Here is an 18,207-nt window from a genome sequence, read left to right as displayed (position 1 = left end):
CATTTGAGGGTATCCACATTAAAATTGGATGAAGGGTTTAGGAGTTCAGCTCCTTAACATGTGCCACCCTGTTTTTAAAGGGACCAAAAGTAATTGGACAGATTAAATAAAATGTTCATTTCTAGTACTTGGTTGAAAACCCTTTGTTGGCAATGACTGCCTGAAGTCTTGAACTCATGGACATCACCAGATGCTGTGTTTCCTTCTTTTTGATGCTCTGCCAGGCCTTCACTGCGGTGGTTTTCAGTTGCTGTTTGTTTGTAGGTCTTTCTGTCTGAAGTTTAGTCTTTAACAAGTGAAATGCATGCTCAATTGGGTTGAGATCAGGTGACTGACTTGGCCATTTAAGAATATTCCACTTCTTTGCTTTAATAAACTCCTGGGTTGCTTTGGCTTTGTTTTGCGTCATTGTCCATCTGTAGTATGAAAAGACGACCAATCAGTTTGGCTACATTTGGCTGGATCTGAGCACACAGTATGGCTCTGAATAACTCAGAATTCATTCGGCTGCTTCTGTCCTGTATCACATCATCAATAAACACTAGTGACCCAGTGCCACTGGCAGCCATGCATGCCCAAGCCATCACACTGCCTCCGCCGTGTTTTACAGATGATGTGGTATGCTTTGGATCACGAGCTGTACCACGTCTTCGCCATACTTTTCTCTTTCCATCATTCTGGTAGAGGTTGATCTTGGTTTCATCTGTCCAAAGAATGTTCTTCCAGAACTGTGCTGGCTTTTTAGATGTTTTCTAAGCAAAGTCCAGTCTAGCCTTTTTATTCTTGATGCTTATGAGTGGCTTGCACCGTGCAGTGAACCCTCTGTATTTACTTTCATGCAGTCTTCTCTTTGTTAGATTTGGATATTGATATGGCTACCTCCTGGAGAGTGTTGATCACTTGGTTGGCTGTTGTGAAGGGGTTTCTCTTCACTATGGAGATTATTCTGCGATCATCCACCACTGTTGTCCTCCGTGGGCGCCCAGGTCTTTTTGCATTGATGAGTTCACCAGTGCTTGCTTTCTTTCTCAGGATGTACCAAACTAGATTTTGCCACTCCTAATGTTGTAGCAATTTCTCGGATGGGATTTTTCTGTTTTTGCAGCTTAAGGATGGCTTGTTTCACCTGCATGGAGAGCTCCTTTGACCACATGTTTCCTTCACAGCAAAACCTTCCAAATGCAAGCACCACACCTCAAATCAACTCCAGGCCTTTTATAACGAAGGGATTGCCCACAACTGTCCATGAAATAGCCTTGAAGTCAATTGTCCAATTACTTTTGGTCCCTTTAAAAACAGGGTGGCACATGTTAAGGAGCTGAAACTCCTAAACCCTTCATCCAATTTTAATGTGGATACCCTAAAATGAAAGCTGAAAGTCTGAAACTTCAACTGCATCTGAATTGTTTTGTTTAAAATTCATTGTGGTAATGTCTAGAACCAAAATTAGAAAAATGTTGTCTCTGTCCAAATATATATGGACCTAACTGTATATAATATTTTTGGCTGAAAATCATTACTACAATAGTTTTATTATAATTGTGCACCTTATACACTTCTACTGCCTCTGTATCACAGTGCAGAATGGACTGCAGAATAAGTTAACTTTGAATCTGTCAATGAGCTTGTGCTGAAGTTAGGGTTTGTAGCCTTTGTCTCCCTTCTGTACCCATCTAAGCTTATTTATGATTAAGTGTAAGTTTAGCAGGTCATAAATTAAGTTCAGAACATGGTTCAGAAAGAGATAAAAGTTAAAACTTTACTGTAAAACCAGTTCACTAATGGATAGCACTGGCAACTCACTCTACATTCTGCTATATAGTGTAATACAGTTTATAGAAGTGAAAATGTCCAAAATTTAGGGGGGGGGGGTTCTGCTGTCATGACACCTCATAGAATCATAGAATGGTAGAGTCGGAAGGGACCTCCTGGGTCATCTGTTCCAACCCCCTGCTCAAAGCAGGATTCACAATCATCCCAGACAGATGTCTGTCCCACCTCTGTATGAAGACTTCCATGGAAGGAGAACTCACCACCTCTCGTGACAGCCTGTTCCACTCATTAATCACCCTAACTGTCAAAAAGTTCTAATATCTAATCTGTGTCTCCTCTCATTCAGTTTCATCCCATTGCTTCTAGTCTTTCCTTCAGGGGCTCTCCAAGTGGGTCATGGCATCCGCAAACCATAACAGTAAAATATGCACTATAATATGGTGGTCATTCACTTCTGAGCTTTGAACTGTGCCTAAAAAGTAGTTTTCCAATTACATGTTAGTGTATTGGTGTACTCGGGAGAAATTGCACAACAAACTGTGAGTTCTATTATTTCCTCTTGGCCCTTATAAAAGTTAAAAATTGTAAGCTAAAGCAACATTTTAGTGGGAAAAATGAAATTATTCTTTCTTCACCATGCAATGGTAAAAAATTCTGTGAGGCACATGTGGTGTCAACACTCTCACTGAACTCCTAGAGGAATTATTTGGGGGGTGTAGTTTGTAAATTTGGGTTACTTTTGGGGTGGTTTTGCTGTTCTTGCAGCTCAGAGGCTCTGTCAATGTGATATGGCACCCTCCAACCTTTCCAGCAAAATCTAAACTCCTATATGGCGCATCTTCACTTCTGAGTGTTGCGCTGTGCCTCAAAAGTAGTTTTCAAGCACATGTGAGGTAGTGTACTCAGAAGAAATTGCATAACAAATTGTACAGTTCATTTTCACCTATTATTCTTTTATAAAAATGAAAAACTTGGGGCCAAAGCAACATTCCAGTGAAAAAAATGGTAATTTTACATTTACTCAGCCCAATGTTATACAATTCTTTGAATCGCCTGAGGGTTAAAAATGTTCACTAAATCCCTAGAAGAATTCAACAGGAGGTGTAGTTTCCATAATAGGGTCACTTATTGGGGGGTTCTGCTCTTTTGGCATGTCATGGTCTCTTCAAATGTGACATGGCATCTGCAATCTATTACAGTCAAAATTGTGCCTCATAATTCAATTAGGGTTCATTCTCTAAGCCCTACCCTAGGCCCATTCACTTTTCCACTGCATATGGGGTATCTGTGTACTCGAGAGAAATAGCACAACAAATTGTATTGTCTATTTTCTTCTGTTACCCTTGTGAAAATGAAAAATTTGGAGCTACAACAACATTTTTGTGGGGAAATTTTTTTTTTTAATTTTCATGGCTTAACGTTAAAAAATTATGTGAAGCACCTGTGGGTTTAACGTGCTCACCAGTGTCGCCACACCTCTATATGAGTTTCTTGAGGGGTATAGTTTCCAAAACGTGGTCACTTATGGGGAGTTTCCTCTGTTAAGGCACATCAGAAGCTCTGCAAACGCTACATGTCATCTGTCAATTCCAGCCAATTTTGCACTCCAAAAGTCCATTAGCGCTCCTTCCCTTCTATGCCCTGCTGTCCTCCAAAATAGCAATTTTCCAACAACAGTTTTGCCCAACAAATTGTATGGTCTATTTTCTCCTTTTACCTTTTGTGAAAATGCTAAATTTGGGGCTAAAGCAATATTTTTGTGAGAAAAAGTATCATTCTCATTTATTTCTTCCACATTCCTTTAAAAAACTTCTTGAATGTGGTTGTGAGCAGTTTAAGGGTTGCAGTTTTTAAAATGGTGTCACTTTTGCATAATTTCTGTCTTATAGACCCTTCAATGTCATTTCACATACGATGTGGTTCCTTAAATTTTTTACAATTTTACTGGAATAGTGAGAAATTGTTGATAAACTTTTAACCTTTCTAACGTCCTAACTATAAAAATTGTTTAAAAAATTATGCTGATGTAAAGTAGATTACAAAAAGCCCTTAATAACTGCTCTCCATATGCCCATCCTTTAGTTAGGACTCCTACCCTAGTACAAAAATCTTTGAAGGAAAGCTGATGACAAAACTGATCTCCTAGTTTCCCATGGGAGCATTTTTTTTGTCTGTTTTTAATGCCAGATGTCTCCCATAGTTGAACAGCAATTTTTTTTTTTTTTTTTTTTTTGGGGTCTGGCTACATGAGTGATTGTTATATCAGTGGATCATCATACTTGTGTTTTTCACTATGATCTGTACCCTACTAATTGAATTAACTGGTCTTCTCTTCTCATCTTTCAGTAATGGTTCCTTTGGATTTTCCAACCTGGAACTTTATGAAGTTGGAGGAAATATTTGTAAGTATTTTCCATCTCATCTATGATTTTGGTTTTGGCGCCTAAGCACGTGATAGAAAGCAGAAGAGTTGTGACCAAAAAAACTGCATAACAAACTTCCACAAATTGCATGTGCACTTCCAGAATTTAAGGGGTTTACAAGGATATTTTTTATTCCCATCAACATGGGTGGTAATAATAAACTCCACTGTTACTCCCCCTGCCCTGCAACACCTCTCCTCTTCTGCTCCAGTCTTTTAGAGACTCCAGCATTGATGTCACAACATCAATGCATATGACAGCTGCAGCCAATGATTGGGCTCAGTGTTGATACCAATGACAATTGCACAAGCCCACTGATTGACTGTGTGTAACTACAGGGGAGATTGGATCTGCTGATGTGCTAGATATAGTGATGTATGAAGCAATGTAAGATGGAATCCTGTGCATTATGGAGCAGCAGGAGGAGGATCGGTATAGAAGGAGTTACAAAGGGAAGACCTGTCAAAGCTATTCAGTGTGTCTGCTGCTGGCCTTGTGTGTATGTAGTAATGGACTCAGATTAACTATTTTTCAAGCAGCTACATATTTCCTCCATTGTAGATAAAACCTTCCTTAAGAAGCTATTTACTTTTCTAATAAGTTAAAGGGATTTTCCCACCAAAAAAGTTAATTTTAAAGTTGACTTTAATCAACAGATCTAGGAATAATAATAATTTCCACAATTGGATGTGTTGAAAAAATGTTCCTGTGCTAAGATAATATTATAAATGTGCCTCTGTTGTGTACGGAGTAATGGCTGTATTTGACCGTGCAGGAAAAGGGTCTGATCATACCACAGCTCCTGGGCAGGGGAGGAAGCTCATTCTTTTTGTGAGGTAAAGCATTTCCCTGCCCGTTTTAAAAAAATGTTTTTCTTCAAAGAAAGGGTTATTTGCGATCCCATGCTGTAATGTCTGTATACTCTCTTTTGCTTCCTCTGTTATGATGAGTCACCGAAGGAGGAAAAAACAAAATACCAGCTAAGTCCAGAAAAACCAGAGAGGTTGGCAGCTATCGGATTGCAGACCCCTGAACCTATCCACAACAACTAGCAGTAGCCGTGGGAGGTTCCTACGGTGCCCTAGACCCCTCGATCACAGCCGGAGAGCTACATAGCCTAAAGACAGAAAGGGGAAAAACTAAACTGCCCCAGAGCAGACCCCAAAGCAATAGGCAGCCCCCAACATATAATGACGGTGAAGCAAGATGAAAACACTAACACAGATAGAAAGATAGGTTGAGCAAACGATGGGGCCCAAGCTAACTACATAGGACAGGATAGGAAAGCTGCTGTCTGCCATCCGCAAAAACCCTATCAAAATGAGCCAACCGACTGATAGGAAAAACAGGCCCTGAAGTCGCTAGGCTTCAAAAGACTGTATCAGCACTCAGGTATATTCTGAAGACAGAGCAAAAGATCAACAGATCAGAGACAAAAATGGAATTCAGCTCACCCCCGGCCGGGGATGGCAGAACTCCCAAAAAACAAGGCAAAACAAAACTGAAGAGTACAAAGCAGAGCAGAAAAACTTAGCTTTGAGACGCAGGAATCAGACTGGTCTCCAGGAATCCAGCAGGAAAATCACCAGCCAGGAAGAAGGGCGTCGGCAGCCTTATATCCAGTCCTCAATTCCAGCCACCCAGTTATCATCTAGCTGCCCAGGTGTTTGGTAATCAGTCTCACTACCTTCCTTCACCAGAGGAGGGAGTTCATCAGACCTCAATGATGAAGGGAAAAATGAACTCACAACATTCCTTCCTTGCCCAGGCGCTGCAATATGATCAGACCATATTCTTGTATGGTCAGACACAGTACATCGCGGGGACACATTTATAAGATTATCTCAGCACAGGGATTTTTTTTAAATGCTTCTATTGTGGAAATATTATTTCAAGATCTATTGATTAACCCCTTCACGACCTTCACTGTACTAGTATGGCTCTGCGGGAACTGCATTTCTGCCCCAAGCAGTACTAGTATGGCGGCACAATCGTGCAGCACTCACGCCGAACGCCGCGGCATGCCTCCCTTCCTGCCTGTCAATCGCTGATCTGATATTCTGCAGTGCAGTGTCAAATCAGTGATCTGGCATTATACAGTCATATGTTAAAGTTTGGGCACCCCTATTAATGTTAACCTTTTTTCTTTATAACAATTTTGTTTTTTGCAACAGCTATTTCAGTTTCATATATCTAATAACTGATGGACTCAGTTATATTTCTGGATTCAAATGAGGTTTATTGTACTAACAGAAAATGTGCAATCTGCATTTAAACAAAATTTGACCGGTGCAAAAGTATGGGCACCTCAACATAAAAATGACATTAATATTTTGTAGATCCTCCTCTTGCAAAAATAACAGCCTCTAGTCGCTTCCTGTAGCTATTAATGAGTTCCTGGATCCTGAATGAAGGTATTTGTGACCATTCCTGTTTACAAAACAATTCCAGTTCAGTTAAGTTTGATGGTCGCCGAGCATGGACAGCTCGCTTCAAATCATCCCACAGATGTTCAATGATATTCAGGTCTGGGGACTGGGATGGCCATTCCAGAACATTGTAATTGTTCCTCTGCATGAATGCCTGAGTAGATTTGGAGCGGTATTTTGGATCATTGTCTTGCTGAAATATCCATCCCCTGCGTAACTTCAACTTCATCACTGATTCTTGCACATTATTGTCAAGAATCTGCTGATACTGAGTTGAATCCATGCGACCCTCAACTTTAACAAGATTCCCGGTGCCGGCATTGGCCACACAGCCACAAAGCATGATGGAACCTCCACCAAATTTTACTGTGGGTAGCAAGTGTTTTTCTTGGAATGCTGTGTTTTTTAGCCTACATGCATAACGCCTTTTTGTATGACCAAACAACTCAATCTTTGTTTCATCAGTCCACAGGACCTTCTTCCAAATTGTAACTGGCTTGTCCAAATGTGCTTTTGCATACCTCAGGCGACTCTGTTTGTGGCGTGCTTGCAGAAACGGCTTCTTTCGTATCACTCTCCCATACAGCTTCTCCTTGTGCAAAGTGCGCTGTATTGTTGACCGATGGACAGTGACACCATCTGCAGCAAGATGATGCTGCAGGTCTTTGGAGGTGGTCTGTGGATTGTCCTTGACTGTTCTCACCATTCTTCTTCTCTGCCTTTCTGATATTTTTCTTGGCCTGCCACTTCTGGGCTTAACAAGAACTGTACCTGTGTTCTTCCATTTCCTTACTATGTTCCTCACAGTGGAAACTGACAGGTTAAATCTCTGAGACAACTTTTTGTATCCTTCCCCTGAAAAGCTATGTTGAATAATCTTTGTTTTCAGATCATTTGAGAGTTGTTTTGAGGAGCCCATGATGCCACTCTTCATAGGAGAATCAAATAGGAGAACTACTTGCAAGTGGCCAACTTAAATTATTATTATTATTATTATTATTATTATTTATTGTTATAGCGCCATTTATTCCATGGCGCTTTACATGTGAGGGGGGTATACATAAAAACAAGTACAATAATCTTAAACAATACAAGTCATAACTGGTACAGGAGGAGAGAGGACCCTGCCCGCGAGGGCTCACAATCTTCAAGGGATGGGTGATAATACAGTAGGCGAGGGTAGAGCTGGTCGTGCAGCGGTTTGGTCGATCGGTGGTTACTGCAGGTTATAGGCTTGTCGGAAGAGGTGGGTCTTCAGGCTCTTTTTGAAGGTTTCGATGGTAGGTGAGAGTCTGATATGTTGTGGTAGAGAGTTCCAGAGTAGGGGTGATGCGCGAGAGAAATCTTGTATGCGATTGTGGGAAGAGGAGATAAGAGGGGAGTAGAGAAGGAGATCTTGTGAGGATCGGAGGTTGCGTGCAGGAAAGTACCGGGAGACGAGGTCACAGATGTATGGAGGAGACAAGTTGTGGATGGCTTTGTATGTCATGGTTAGGGTTTTGTAATGGAGTCTCTGGGCAATTGGGAGCCAGTGAAGGGATTGACAGAGGGGAGAAGCTGGGGAATAGCGGGGGGACAGGTGGATTAGTCGGGCAGCAGAGTTTAGAATAGATTGGAGGGGTGCGAGAGTGTTTGAGGGGAGGCCGCAGAGCATGAGGTTGCAGTAGTCAAGGCGAGAGATGATGAGGGCATGGACTAGGGTTTTTGCAGATTCTTGGGTGAGGAATGAACGGATGCGTGAAAAGAAATACCTTTTCTCATGATTTGATACACCTGGCTATGAAGTTCAAAGCTCAATGAGGTTACAAAACCAATTTAGTGCTTCAGGAAGTCAGTAAAAAGTAGTTAGGAGTGTTCAAATCAAGAAAATGATGAGGGTGCCCATACTTTTGCACCGGTCAAATTTTGTTTAAATGCAGATTGCACATTTTCTGTTAGTACAATAAACCTCATTTGAATCCAGAAATATAACTGAGTCCATCAGTTATTAGATATATGAAACTGAAATAGCTGTTGCAAAAAACAAAATTGTTATAAAGAAAAAAGGTTAACATTAATAGGGGTGCCCAAACTTTTACATATGACTGTATAGTGATGTCCCATGCTGGGACAATGTAAAAAAAAAAAAAAATATATATATATAAATATATAAAAATATATAATATATAATAAAAATATTTTTTTAAAAATCCCTAAATAAAAAAAATTAATATTTTTCCAATAATTCATTTATTTATGTAAATAAAAAAAAATCTATACAAGTACACATTTGCTATCGCATTGTCCGTAACGACCTGCGCTATAAAACTGTCCCACTAGTTAACCCCTTCCGTGAACTCCGTAAAAAAAAAAAGACTAGGCCAAAAACAATGCTTTATCATACCGCCGAACAAAAAGTGCAATACAACGTGATCAAAAAGACGGATGTAAATAAATATGGTACCGCTGAAAACGTCATCTTGTCCCGCAAAAAACAAGCCACCATACAGCTCCATCAGAAGAAAATAAAAAAAAAAAAAGTTATAGCTCTCAGAATGAAGCAATGCAAATATTTTTTTCAATAAAATAGTTTTTATTGTGTAAAAGTGCCAAAACATTAAAAAAAACTATATAAAAAAGGAATCACTGTAATCATACTGACCCAAAGGATAAAGCTGCCTGAATTGCTGGCTTTTGTTCATTCTGTCTCCCAAAAATCAGAATAGAAAGCGATCAAAAAATGTCATGTGCCCAAAAATGGTACCAATAGAAATGTCAGCTCATCCCTAAAGATGGGCGAACCCAAGCAGTAAAGTTCAGCATCCATACCAAACACCTACTGTTTGGGCACGGACATCGAACATGGAATTCACCAAAAAGTCCATGTTACTGTTCGGGCTCTGCTGCCCAAACACCAGGTGTTTGTTGTGCTGTCATGGGCATGACAGCATGGTAAACACCGCTTCTGATCAGTGGTGAAATCAGTCAGAGAGCCGCGGTTCCCACGCTGTCAGACTGCGTGAGCGCTCAGCTGTGATTAGAGGTATAAACTTTACCTTTGGTCACTGATGTTAGCTGATTGGACTACTGATCCCATCATCCGACACCTGCTAGCGCTAATTACAGTGAGAGCAGAAGCGGTGGATTGGGAGTAATCATCAGCCGCTACTGCGCTGTAGATAAATAATTTTAAAAAAACAGCGTGAGTTCCCCTGTCTTTTTGCTAACCAGCCAGGCAAAACTAACAGCTGGGGGCTGCAGCCTTCAGCTGTCAGTTTCAGCAAGGCTAGTTATCAAGAATAGATGGGTACCCACATTGTTTTTTTAAATTATTTAAATAAATAATTTAAAAATTGATGTGGGGTCCCCCTCATTTTTGACAACCAACCTTACTAAAGCAGACAGCTGTGGTCTGGTATTCTCAGGCTGGTAAGGGGCCATGGATTCCCCACCCCTCCTAAAAAATAGCCCGCAGCTGCCCAGAAAAGGCACATCTATTAGATGCGCCAATTCTGGCGCTTTGCCTGGCTCTTTCCACTTGCCCTGTAGTGGTAGCAAGTGGGGTTTATATTTGTGGGGTTGATGTCACATTTGTATTGTCAGGTGACATCAAGCCCATGGCTTAATAATGAAGAGGCTTCTATAAGATGTCTATCCATTACTAATCCTATAGTTGTATGGTAAATAAAGACACAGCAAGAATAAAGTCTTTTATTTGAAATAGCTGAAGAGCCCGGCGTTGCCCGGGCATAGTAACTGACTGGCTATTTATAATAGATTATAATAATTATACTTCACATAAATTGTTGCTGTGTGTCATCTCCTCCTGTATATAGTATATACCTGTGTGTCATCTCCTCCTGTATATAGTATAGCTGAAGAGCCCGGCGCTGCCCTGGCATAGTAACTAACTGTGGTCAGTTATAGCAAATTATAATTATCCTCCATCCCATAGTCCCGTGCCCATATACCCATCATACATATCCACGATCCCATAGGCCCGTGCCCATATACCCATCATACATATCCTCCATCCCATAGTCGAGTGCCCATATACCCATCATACATCCTTCATCTCATAGTCCCATGCCCATATACCCATCATACATATCCTCCATCCCATAGTCCCGTGCCCATATACCCATCATACAATCATACATATCCGCCATCCCATAGTCCCGTGCCCATATGCCCATCATATATATCCTCCATCCCATAGTGCAGTGCCCTTATACCCATCATACATATCCTCCATCCCATAGTCCCGTGCCCATATACCCATCACACATCCTCCATCCCATAGTCCCGTGCCCATATACCTGTCATACATATCCTCCATCCCATAGTCCCATGCCCATATACCATCACACATCCTCCATCCCATAGTCCCATGCCCATATACCCGTCATACAAATTCGCCATCCCATAGTCGAGTGCCCATATACCCATCACACATCCTTCATCTCATAGTCCCATGCCCATATACCCATCATACATATTCTCCATCCCATAGTCCCATGCCCATATACCCATCACACATCCTCCATCCCATAGTCCCATGCCCATATACCCATCATACATATTCTCCATCCCATAGTCCCATGCCCATATACCCATCATACATATTCGCCATCCCATAGTCGAGTGCCCATATACCCATCACACATCCTTCATCCCATAGTCCCATGCCTATATACCCATCATACATATCCTCCATCCCATAGTCCCGTGCCCATATACCCATCATACATATCCGCAATCTCATAGTCCCGTGCCCATATACCCATCATACATATCCGCCATCTCATAGTCCTGTGCCCATATACCCGTCATACATATCCTCCATCCCATAGTCCAGTGCCCATATACATATCCGCCATCCCATAGTCCCGTGCCCATATACCCGTCAAACATATCCTCCATCCCATAGTCCAGTGCCCATATACATATCCGCCATCCCATAGACCCGTGCCCATATACCAGTCATACATATCCTCGGGGTTAAAATTTCGCCTCACAACATAGCTTAGGACGCTCTCGGGGTCCAGACGTGTGACTGTGCCAAATTTTGTGGCTGTAGCTGCGACGGTGCGGATGCCTATCCCGGACATACACACACACACACACACACACACACACACACTTTGAGCTTTATATATTAGATAAGACTAAACACAGTTTTTCATTTTTATTTAAATGCCTAATTCCAGTGAAGCCCTCTTTCTCCTGTAATAAAAAGTTTTCAACCTGGACGGTGCGACGATGCGTCCGTCCAGGCTGAAAACCACTGGGGAATGAGCTGCTGCGAGCGCAGCCTCAGAGACCTGTGGTGACGTCATTGAGGTTACCTCCGGTCTGTGTGACTCCATTCCCAGCCGGGCTGAACTGAGGTGACCTCGGTGAGAAACCCTGCTAGCACCGTGAGGAAAACTCAGTAGTCCCATCAGCTGACACCACTGACTGGAGGTAAGCTTTATACCTCCGATCACAGCTGTGTGCTCACATTGTCTTTTCACAGTGTGGGAACTGGGGCTCTCTGACCGGCCGCAATGATTTCCCCGCCGATCAGAAGTGGTGTTTGCCGCGCTGTCATGCACATTGCAGAGCAGCAAATACTGGATGTTCGGACCCCCCATTCAAGTGAATGAGGTCCGGATACTGTTCTGGTACCCAAACCCGAACTTTTTGTAATTGTTCGGCTGGACCCGAGCATCCAGGTGTCTGCCCATTTCTACTCGTCCTGCAAAAAACAAGCCCTCACATGACTCTATACATAAGAGAGACAGAAGATTCGGCACTGCTCCTTACCACCAAAGCAGTTCCATGACTGCTATTCAAGTCGAAAATCACACACCTGGACCAACCGCCAAAATACCGTCAGAACGGGTGCTCAATCCAGAAAAGCAAACATGTAATCTTATTTTGTACAAAAGAGAAAAAAAAGTGATGGCACTAACCGTTCTGTTGTGAAAATTCGGGGCTAACACACAATCTTGGTGGTAAAAATGTAAATTATTTTTTCTTCACTGCCCAATGGTAAAAAAGTTCGACACACCTGTGGTGTCAATATAATCACTGCACCCCTAAATAAATTGATTAAGAGGTTTAATTGGTGAAATGGGGGTCACTTATGGGGGGTTCTGCTGTTCTGGCACCTCAGGGGCTCTGTCAATGTAACATGGCACCCTCAAGCAAGTGCAGCAAAATTTGCACTGTAACATGGCCCTACTTCCCTTTTGAGCTTTGCACATTGCCTCAAAAGTAATTTTTGACCACATATGGGGTATCTATGAACTCAAAAGAAATTACACAACAAATTTTGGGGTCCATTTTCTCCTTTTGCCCTTGTGAAAATACAAAATTTGTAGCTAAAAAAGATTTTTGTGGGAAAAATGTGTTTTTATTAATTTTTTTTATTTTTACGATTTAACATTTATTAATTTCTGTGAAGCACGTGTTGGTTCGAGGTGCTCAATACACATCTAGATAAATTCCATAAGGGGTCTAGTTTCCAAAATCGTGTCATTTGTGGGGCGTTTCCACTGTTTAGGCACATCAGGGGCTTTCCAAACTCGACATGACAACCACTAATTATTCCACGATATTTTACATTCAAAAAGTCAAATGATGCTCCTTCCATTACGAGCCCTGCCGTGTGCCCAAACAGTAGATTTTCCCCACATATTATCTGCATGCTCAGGAGAAATTGCAAAACAAAATATATGGACCATTTTCTCCTGTTACCCTTGCAAAAGTTAAAAAAAAAAAAAAAAAAGTCTAAAGGAAAATTTTTGTGAAAGAAAAGTAAATGTTTTTTTTTTCCCTTTCACATTCCACAAATTCCTGTGACGCACCTAAAGGGTTAATAAACTTTGTGAATGTGGTTTTGAGCACCTTCAGGGGTGCAGTTTTAAGACTGGAGTCACTTTTGGGTATTTTCTTTCATATAGACCCCTCAAAGTGGCTTCAAATGTGATGTGGTCCCTAAAAAAATGGTTTTGTAAAATTTGTTGAAAAAATGGAAAATTGCTGGTCAACTTTTAACCCTTATAATGTCCTAACAAAAAAAGTTCCAAAATTTTGCTGATCTAAAGTAGACATGTGGGTAATGTTATTTATTAACTATTTTGTGCGGTTTGACTCTGATTTAAAGGCATAAAAATGAAGCTTGACAATTGAGAAATTTTAAAAAATGTTGCCAAATTTCTGTTTTTTTCACAAATAAACGCAAGTCAAATTGAAGAAATGTTACCGCTGTCATAAAGTTCAATATGTCACGAGGAAACAGTCTCAGAATCACCAGGATCCGTTGAAGCGTTCCAGAGTTATTACCTCATAAAGTGACAGAATTGTCAAAATTGGCCTGGTCAGGAAGGTGAAAACAAGCTAGGTCTCAAAGGGCTAAAATGAACTTTGTTCGTAGGATAACCCCTTTAACCCTTTAGAAGCAACCTTGCCCTCCTTTTGCTGATTGACAATTTAAAAGCCGCTGTATAATACACAGATACATCTAATTAAATAGATGATATGTAACCCTTTTCTGAATGAGGTAAATTTCAGGTATCTTTATCAGAAAAAATGGGGAGTCAATCCTCCTATTTAAAGGGAATCTGTCACCTGAATTTGGCGGGCTATTTAAATGACTTCTGCGCATGTGCCGGTTAATTATGTCCCGGAAGTATTTCGCTGTGTTCCGGGACATGGTTAACCGGCGCATGCGAAGTAATGCTTTTAGGCTTTGCCCGCAGTTGGGCAAAGCATACTGCGCATGCACGAGGCAAGATTGCATTGTGCACGCGCCGACTATGGCGTACACCTACTCAAATTTCAGAAAATATTGCGGATGGTGGCCAAGGATGGGGAGGAGGAATGGATAGGAAAACACCGCCCATCGGACTGGTCAGAAGTAATTTAAATAGCCCGCCAAATTCAGGTGACAGATTCCCTTTAATACTATAAAGCAGGGACTCTGTAAATGACCAATTCTTTAACATCTGAGCACCATTTACCACTTGCATGCTGTGAGATCCTCTTCTCTGGCAGATCCCTAGATTTGCACTTGCCCTGGTAAGGCGAAGGTAAAATCTGCATCTCTGTTATACTAGGAGAAATCGTTTTGTTTTTTTGTTTGTTTTTTTTTCTTAACTATATATTTGGGAAAAGTCTTATTTCATCTTGTGACCCTATCTGCATGCTTACTCAGAAGTGACAGGTCCGCTTTATGAATGCAGAAACATAAGATCACTTGAACAGTGTCCTTCCCCAAAACATGTCAATTTTTCTTGGCCAGATGCAGTTTTTTTCAATATTAGGAAATAAATACCTGCGATTACTCCGTATTGCTTATTATTATAAAACAAAATCTAAAAGTTGAATATCCAATTTGTTGTATTACTGTCTCCCGTGATTTCGTGAACTGACAGGGAGGCGAAACTCGGCACTAGATTGCCTGCAGATTGCTACAATATCCGTAGGATGTGTCAACTAAAATGTAATGTTTATTGCTAGTGTTTAGGCTTTGTACATTTGGAGGTAATGGAAGCTGTAACATATCTAATATCTTTCTACCTAGGTGAACACTGCTTGGATCCTGATACCTATTTATTGGACTTGTACAATACCAATCCAAATGGAGAATGGGTGATTAAGCCAAGCGCCCCAACAACACCTGCTTTATAGGGGCCGGTTAGTGCTTTGGAAATGATAACTTGCACAGCCGAGCCCTGGAGAAATGGAGCCCTCCACTTAAAGACTTGGAGTCTAACCTAGTAGGGTTCCACATATTGCCTCCAAGATTGTGTATATAAGATTCTCTTCCACGTGTTGGTATTCTCAGGAACGTATCCCCCCTTAGTGTGATCATGGGACCCTGTAAGAATTTATATCATGAATATCAAAAGTAATGGATGCTTTTATCATTGTCACACTTCAAACATTGACGTGGAAGTAATCCTCGATAACTCTAAAATGTGAATGGTTAATTTGGATTAACGGAGTGATGATGTTACACTTCTTCTCCACCAGACGGCGCTTTCATCCCTTTTGTATTTTGTATGCTTTTTTTTTTTTTTTTAACCTTCTGTCTTCTCTTTGTGTATGTGCCATGATGTATGTTTGCTCTATATGTTGATATCGAGCTAGTCTGTTATTTTTTTACGTCAAGTTTTTGTTACATCTGTATTTAATATCCAATGATTAAAACATGACAATAATGAACATTTATTAAAAAAAAGAACAAAAACTGCCTCCTCTTTTTTGAGTGGTTTTTACATGTGTGTTTTTTCTTATTTTTCACATCCCTGGTTTCTATGAATGCATCATCCTTGGTGAGAGGAGACCGGTTCTCATTCATTAGGACCGGCAGCTGTATGCGACTACAAAATGACAGTAATTATGAAATCAGCGCGAGCCTGAACTGCTGGGGAACAAAAGCCTTTAATGGGGTGTATTAGAGATGATGGGGGGGTGTCACCGCATACAAGCATTAACCCCTTTCCTGCTTGTCTGACTTCTATTTTATCACATCTGTGTGCATTTAAAGTATATGATTTCTACCCTAAATTGACCTGTTCTTGCTGTTTTACTTTCTTACTTCCATTGTTGGATTTTTGGGAAATACTAGTAATTGTAAACCTCCAGTTTCCTGTACTATAGACAGCCAAACCATCCTGTGCATCAGCAGACAAGCTAGCCTATTGCTGCCCACACTCACATCAGTACAGATTATACAACACTGCAGAACATTGTCCTATTTACATGCAGCACGTCGTCCAACTTCAATGCTCACTTGCTGCCATCCATTTTGAATGACTGCTGATGTCGGACATTTTGTCCCCTGTAATGTCAGCAGCACTTGTCACTTGGCGTCATACTCCCTCCCTCCAAACTCTATCGTGCGTTATGACCAGAGGGTTTTTTTTTTTAAATGTTGCTGAAATTGTCTGTCGTGCTCAGTGCCTTGATTAGCGTCTGTGCTTCCAAGCCATTCAGCCATGGAAATGATGCCTCCGTTATCAGCAAAATGCAGGCCTTGCAGTTGCCAGGCAACCCAGATTGGTCCACGGCTGAGCCTATCCGAAATAACTGCACCCTCCCCAAAAATAGCTTTGCCTTTCACTACAAGCACAGATTTATCATAATGACTGGAGGTTTCCAGATATGAGGTCTGGGGATATTCTTCCTTATTGGGGGTGTGTGTGTGACTGAATGTAGAGTAAAGGGCTGGTTCTACATGGAGGGAGTCTGTGCATGTAGTAGTGTGCCTGATAGGAATATTATATGCCGAGCTCCGGTCTGCTTTTTTGTTACATAGTATAATTGTTGCCGTCTTCAATGAATGCCCACACGATGGTTACCGCTTATGACTGAGCTAGGGCTACACGGTGACTTTGGCTACCTGCCTACAAATGGCGCAACCAAAAGCTGTGTGCCTTCACAGTTACTGAAGGAGCCACAACATCCTGTCAGTGGGTTATTGAGGCGCTCACTGATTCTTAAAGCAATATCCCAACTGTTCTTGGTGGCACATAAGGGTTAATAGTTGCTAGGAATGATATTGCACTCATTTGTTTGTGCCATTAGTAAAGGTAAGACCTGCTGTTCTGCAAAAAAAATGGAAGGCCTCAGAAGAATTCACTATAGGAATTTGGTTGATTAGAGTCCTTCAAAACGGCTCATTATAGAAACTGTTTATAAGTGCCGGGATCGGTAGGAAAGCTTCTTCACATTTGACAGACAAGGATAAGTAGGTTTAACGTAGAATTTTGATGTAGAAATGGATTTCTTACTAGATATTGTTCTCTTCTCACCTTCCCTTAGCAAGGTTTTGGTGTGGTGGGACTTTGGCTGAAAATAGCTACTCAGTTGACCTGTTGCAATTAAAGATGACCTGACAGCAGCGCAAAATGGCCAGTTTTTGCTCTTATTTGATTTCCGCTGCTTTTCTGATTTGTTTTTTTAATTAAATCCTCCATAGTTCTAGATATATTTTCCTTTTTTCTTTTGGGGCATGGCGCACAGAGTTCTATGGAAGCATATCTTTAGGTTTCCCTGCGTTAACCATAACCAGACCATAAAAACTAGCTCTGAAAAAAAAAAAAGAAAATCCATATCTCTAGACCCTTGAGGTGGACTGAAAGAAAACAAATTCTGGATCAGCTGAAATAAATCTTACACTGAAGTTGCATGTGACCTGGGACCAAAAAAAAATCAGTGGAGTCAGCTGTTGCATCAGTCATGAGGTTTCATAACAACTGACCCTTTTAGAGCTATGTTTTCATAAGTATTTGGTGAGTTTCTTATGCTGCAGATTTTTTTTTGCACCTATTGGGTAAATTTATTTTTTTTTTTTTGCATTTTTGAGTGCAGTTTTGCATGTGCATTTTGTCTTTTTTTGGCTTGTCAAGTTTGGACTGAAGCTGCTTTTTTTTTTTTTTTATATATTTCCTAGTATTTGCCTTTGGTAAAATTTTAAAGATACATCAATGTGCAGATTACACGTGTTTACATGCGGACAATCTGCAGTTAAAATTCAGTTCTATGGGGAAAATCCGCATATAAAAGTCGGCGAAATGGACATGTTGCGGATTTCAAACGCGCCGCTG

At 41.0% G+C, this 18,207-nt stretch overlaps 1 protein-coding gene across 5 annotated transcripts in view; it reads left to right on the top strand.

Annotated features, from left to right (window-relative positions):
* ARHGAP40 (Rho GTPase activating protein 40) overlaps window positions 1–15,848 on the top strand; it is a 195,717-nt gene extending 179,869 nt beyond the window's left edge. For all 5 annotated transcript variants that reach the window (XM_073555344.1, XM_073555345.1, XM_073555343.1 and 2 more), the window contains 2 exons: window positions 4,120–4,175; window positions 15,177–15,848. In XM_073555344.1, the coding sequence (XP_073411445.1) occupies window positions 4,120–4,175; window positions 15,177–15,283 (163 nt within the window). In that variant the 3' untranslated portion in view covers window positions 15,284–15,848. The remainder of the gene's footprint in view (window positions 1–4,119; window positions 4,176–15,176) is intronic.
* Window positions 15,849–18,207: the final 2,359 nt, after the last annotated feature.

Source organism: Dendrobates tinctorius, unplaced genomic scaffold (genome assembly GCF_039654945.1).
Source record: "Dendrobates tinctorius isolate UK_male_01 unplaced genomic scaffold, ASM3965494v1 ptg000223l, whole genome shotgun sequence".
NCBI classification, from domain to species: Eukaryota; Metazoa; Chordata; class Amphibia; order Anura; family Dendrobatidae; genus Dendrobates; species Dendrobates tinctorius.
Note: the sequence above shows the minus strand (reverse complement) of the source record. Positions and strands in the feature narration are given on the sequence as shown.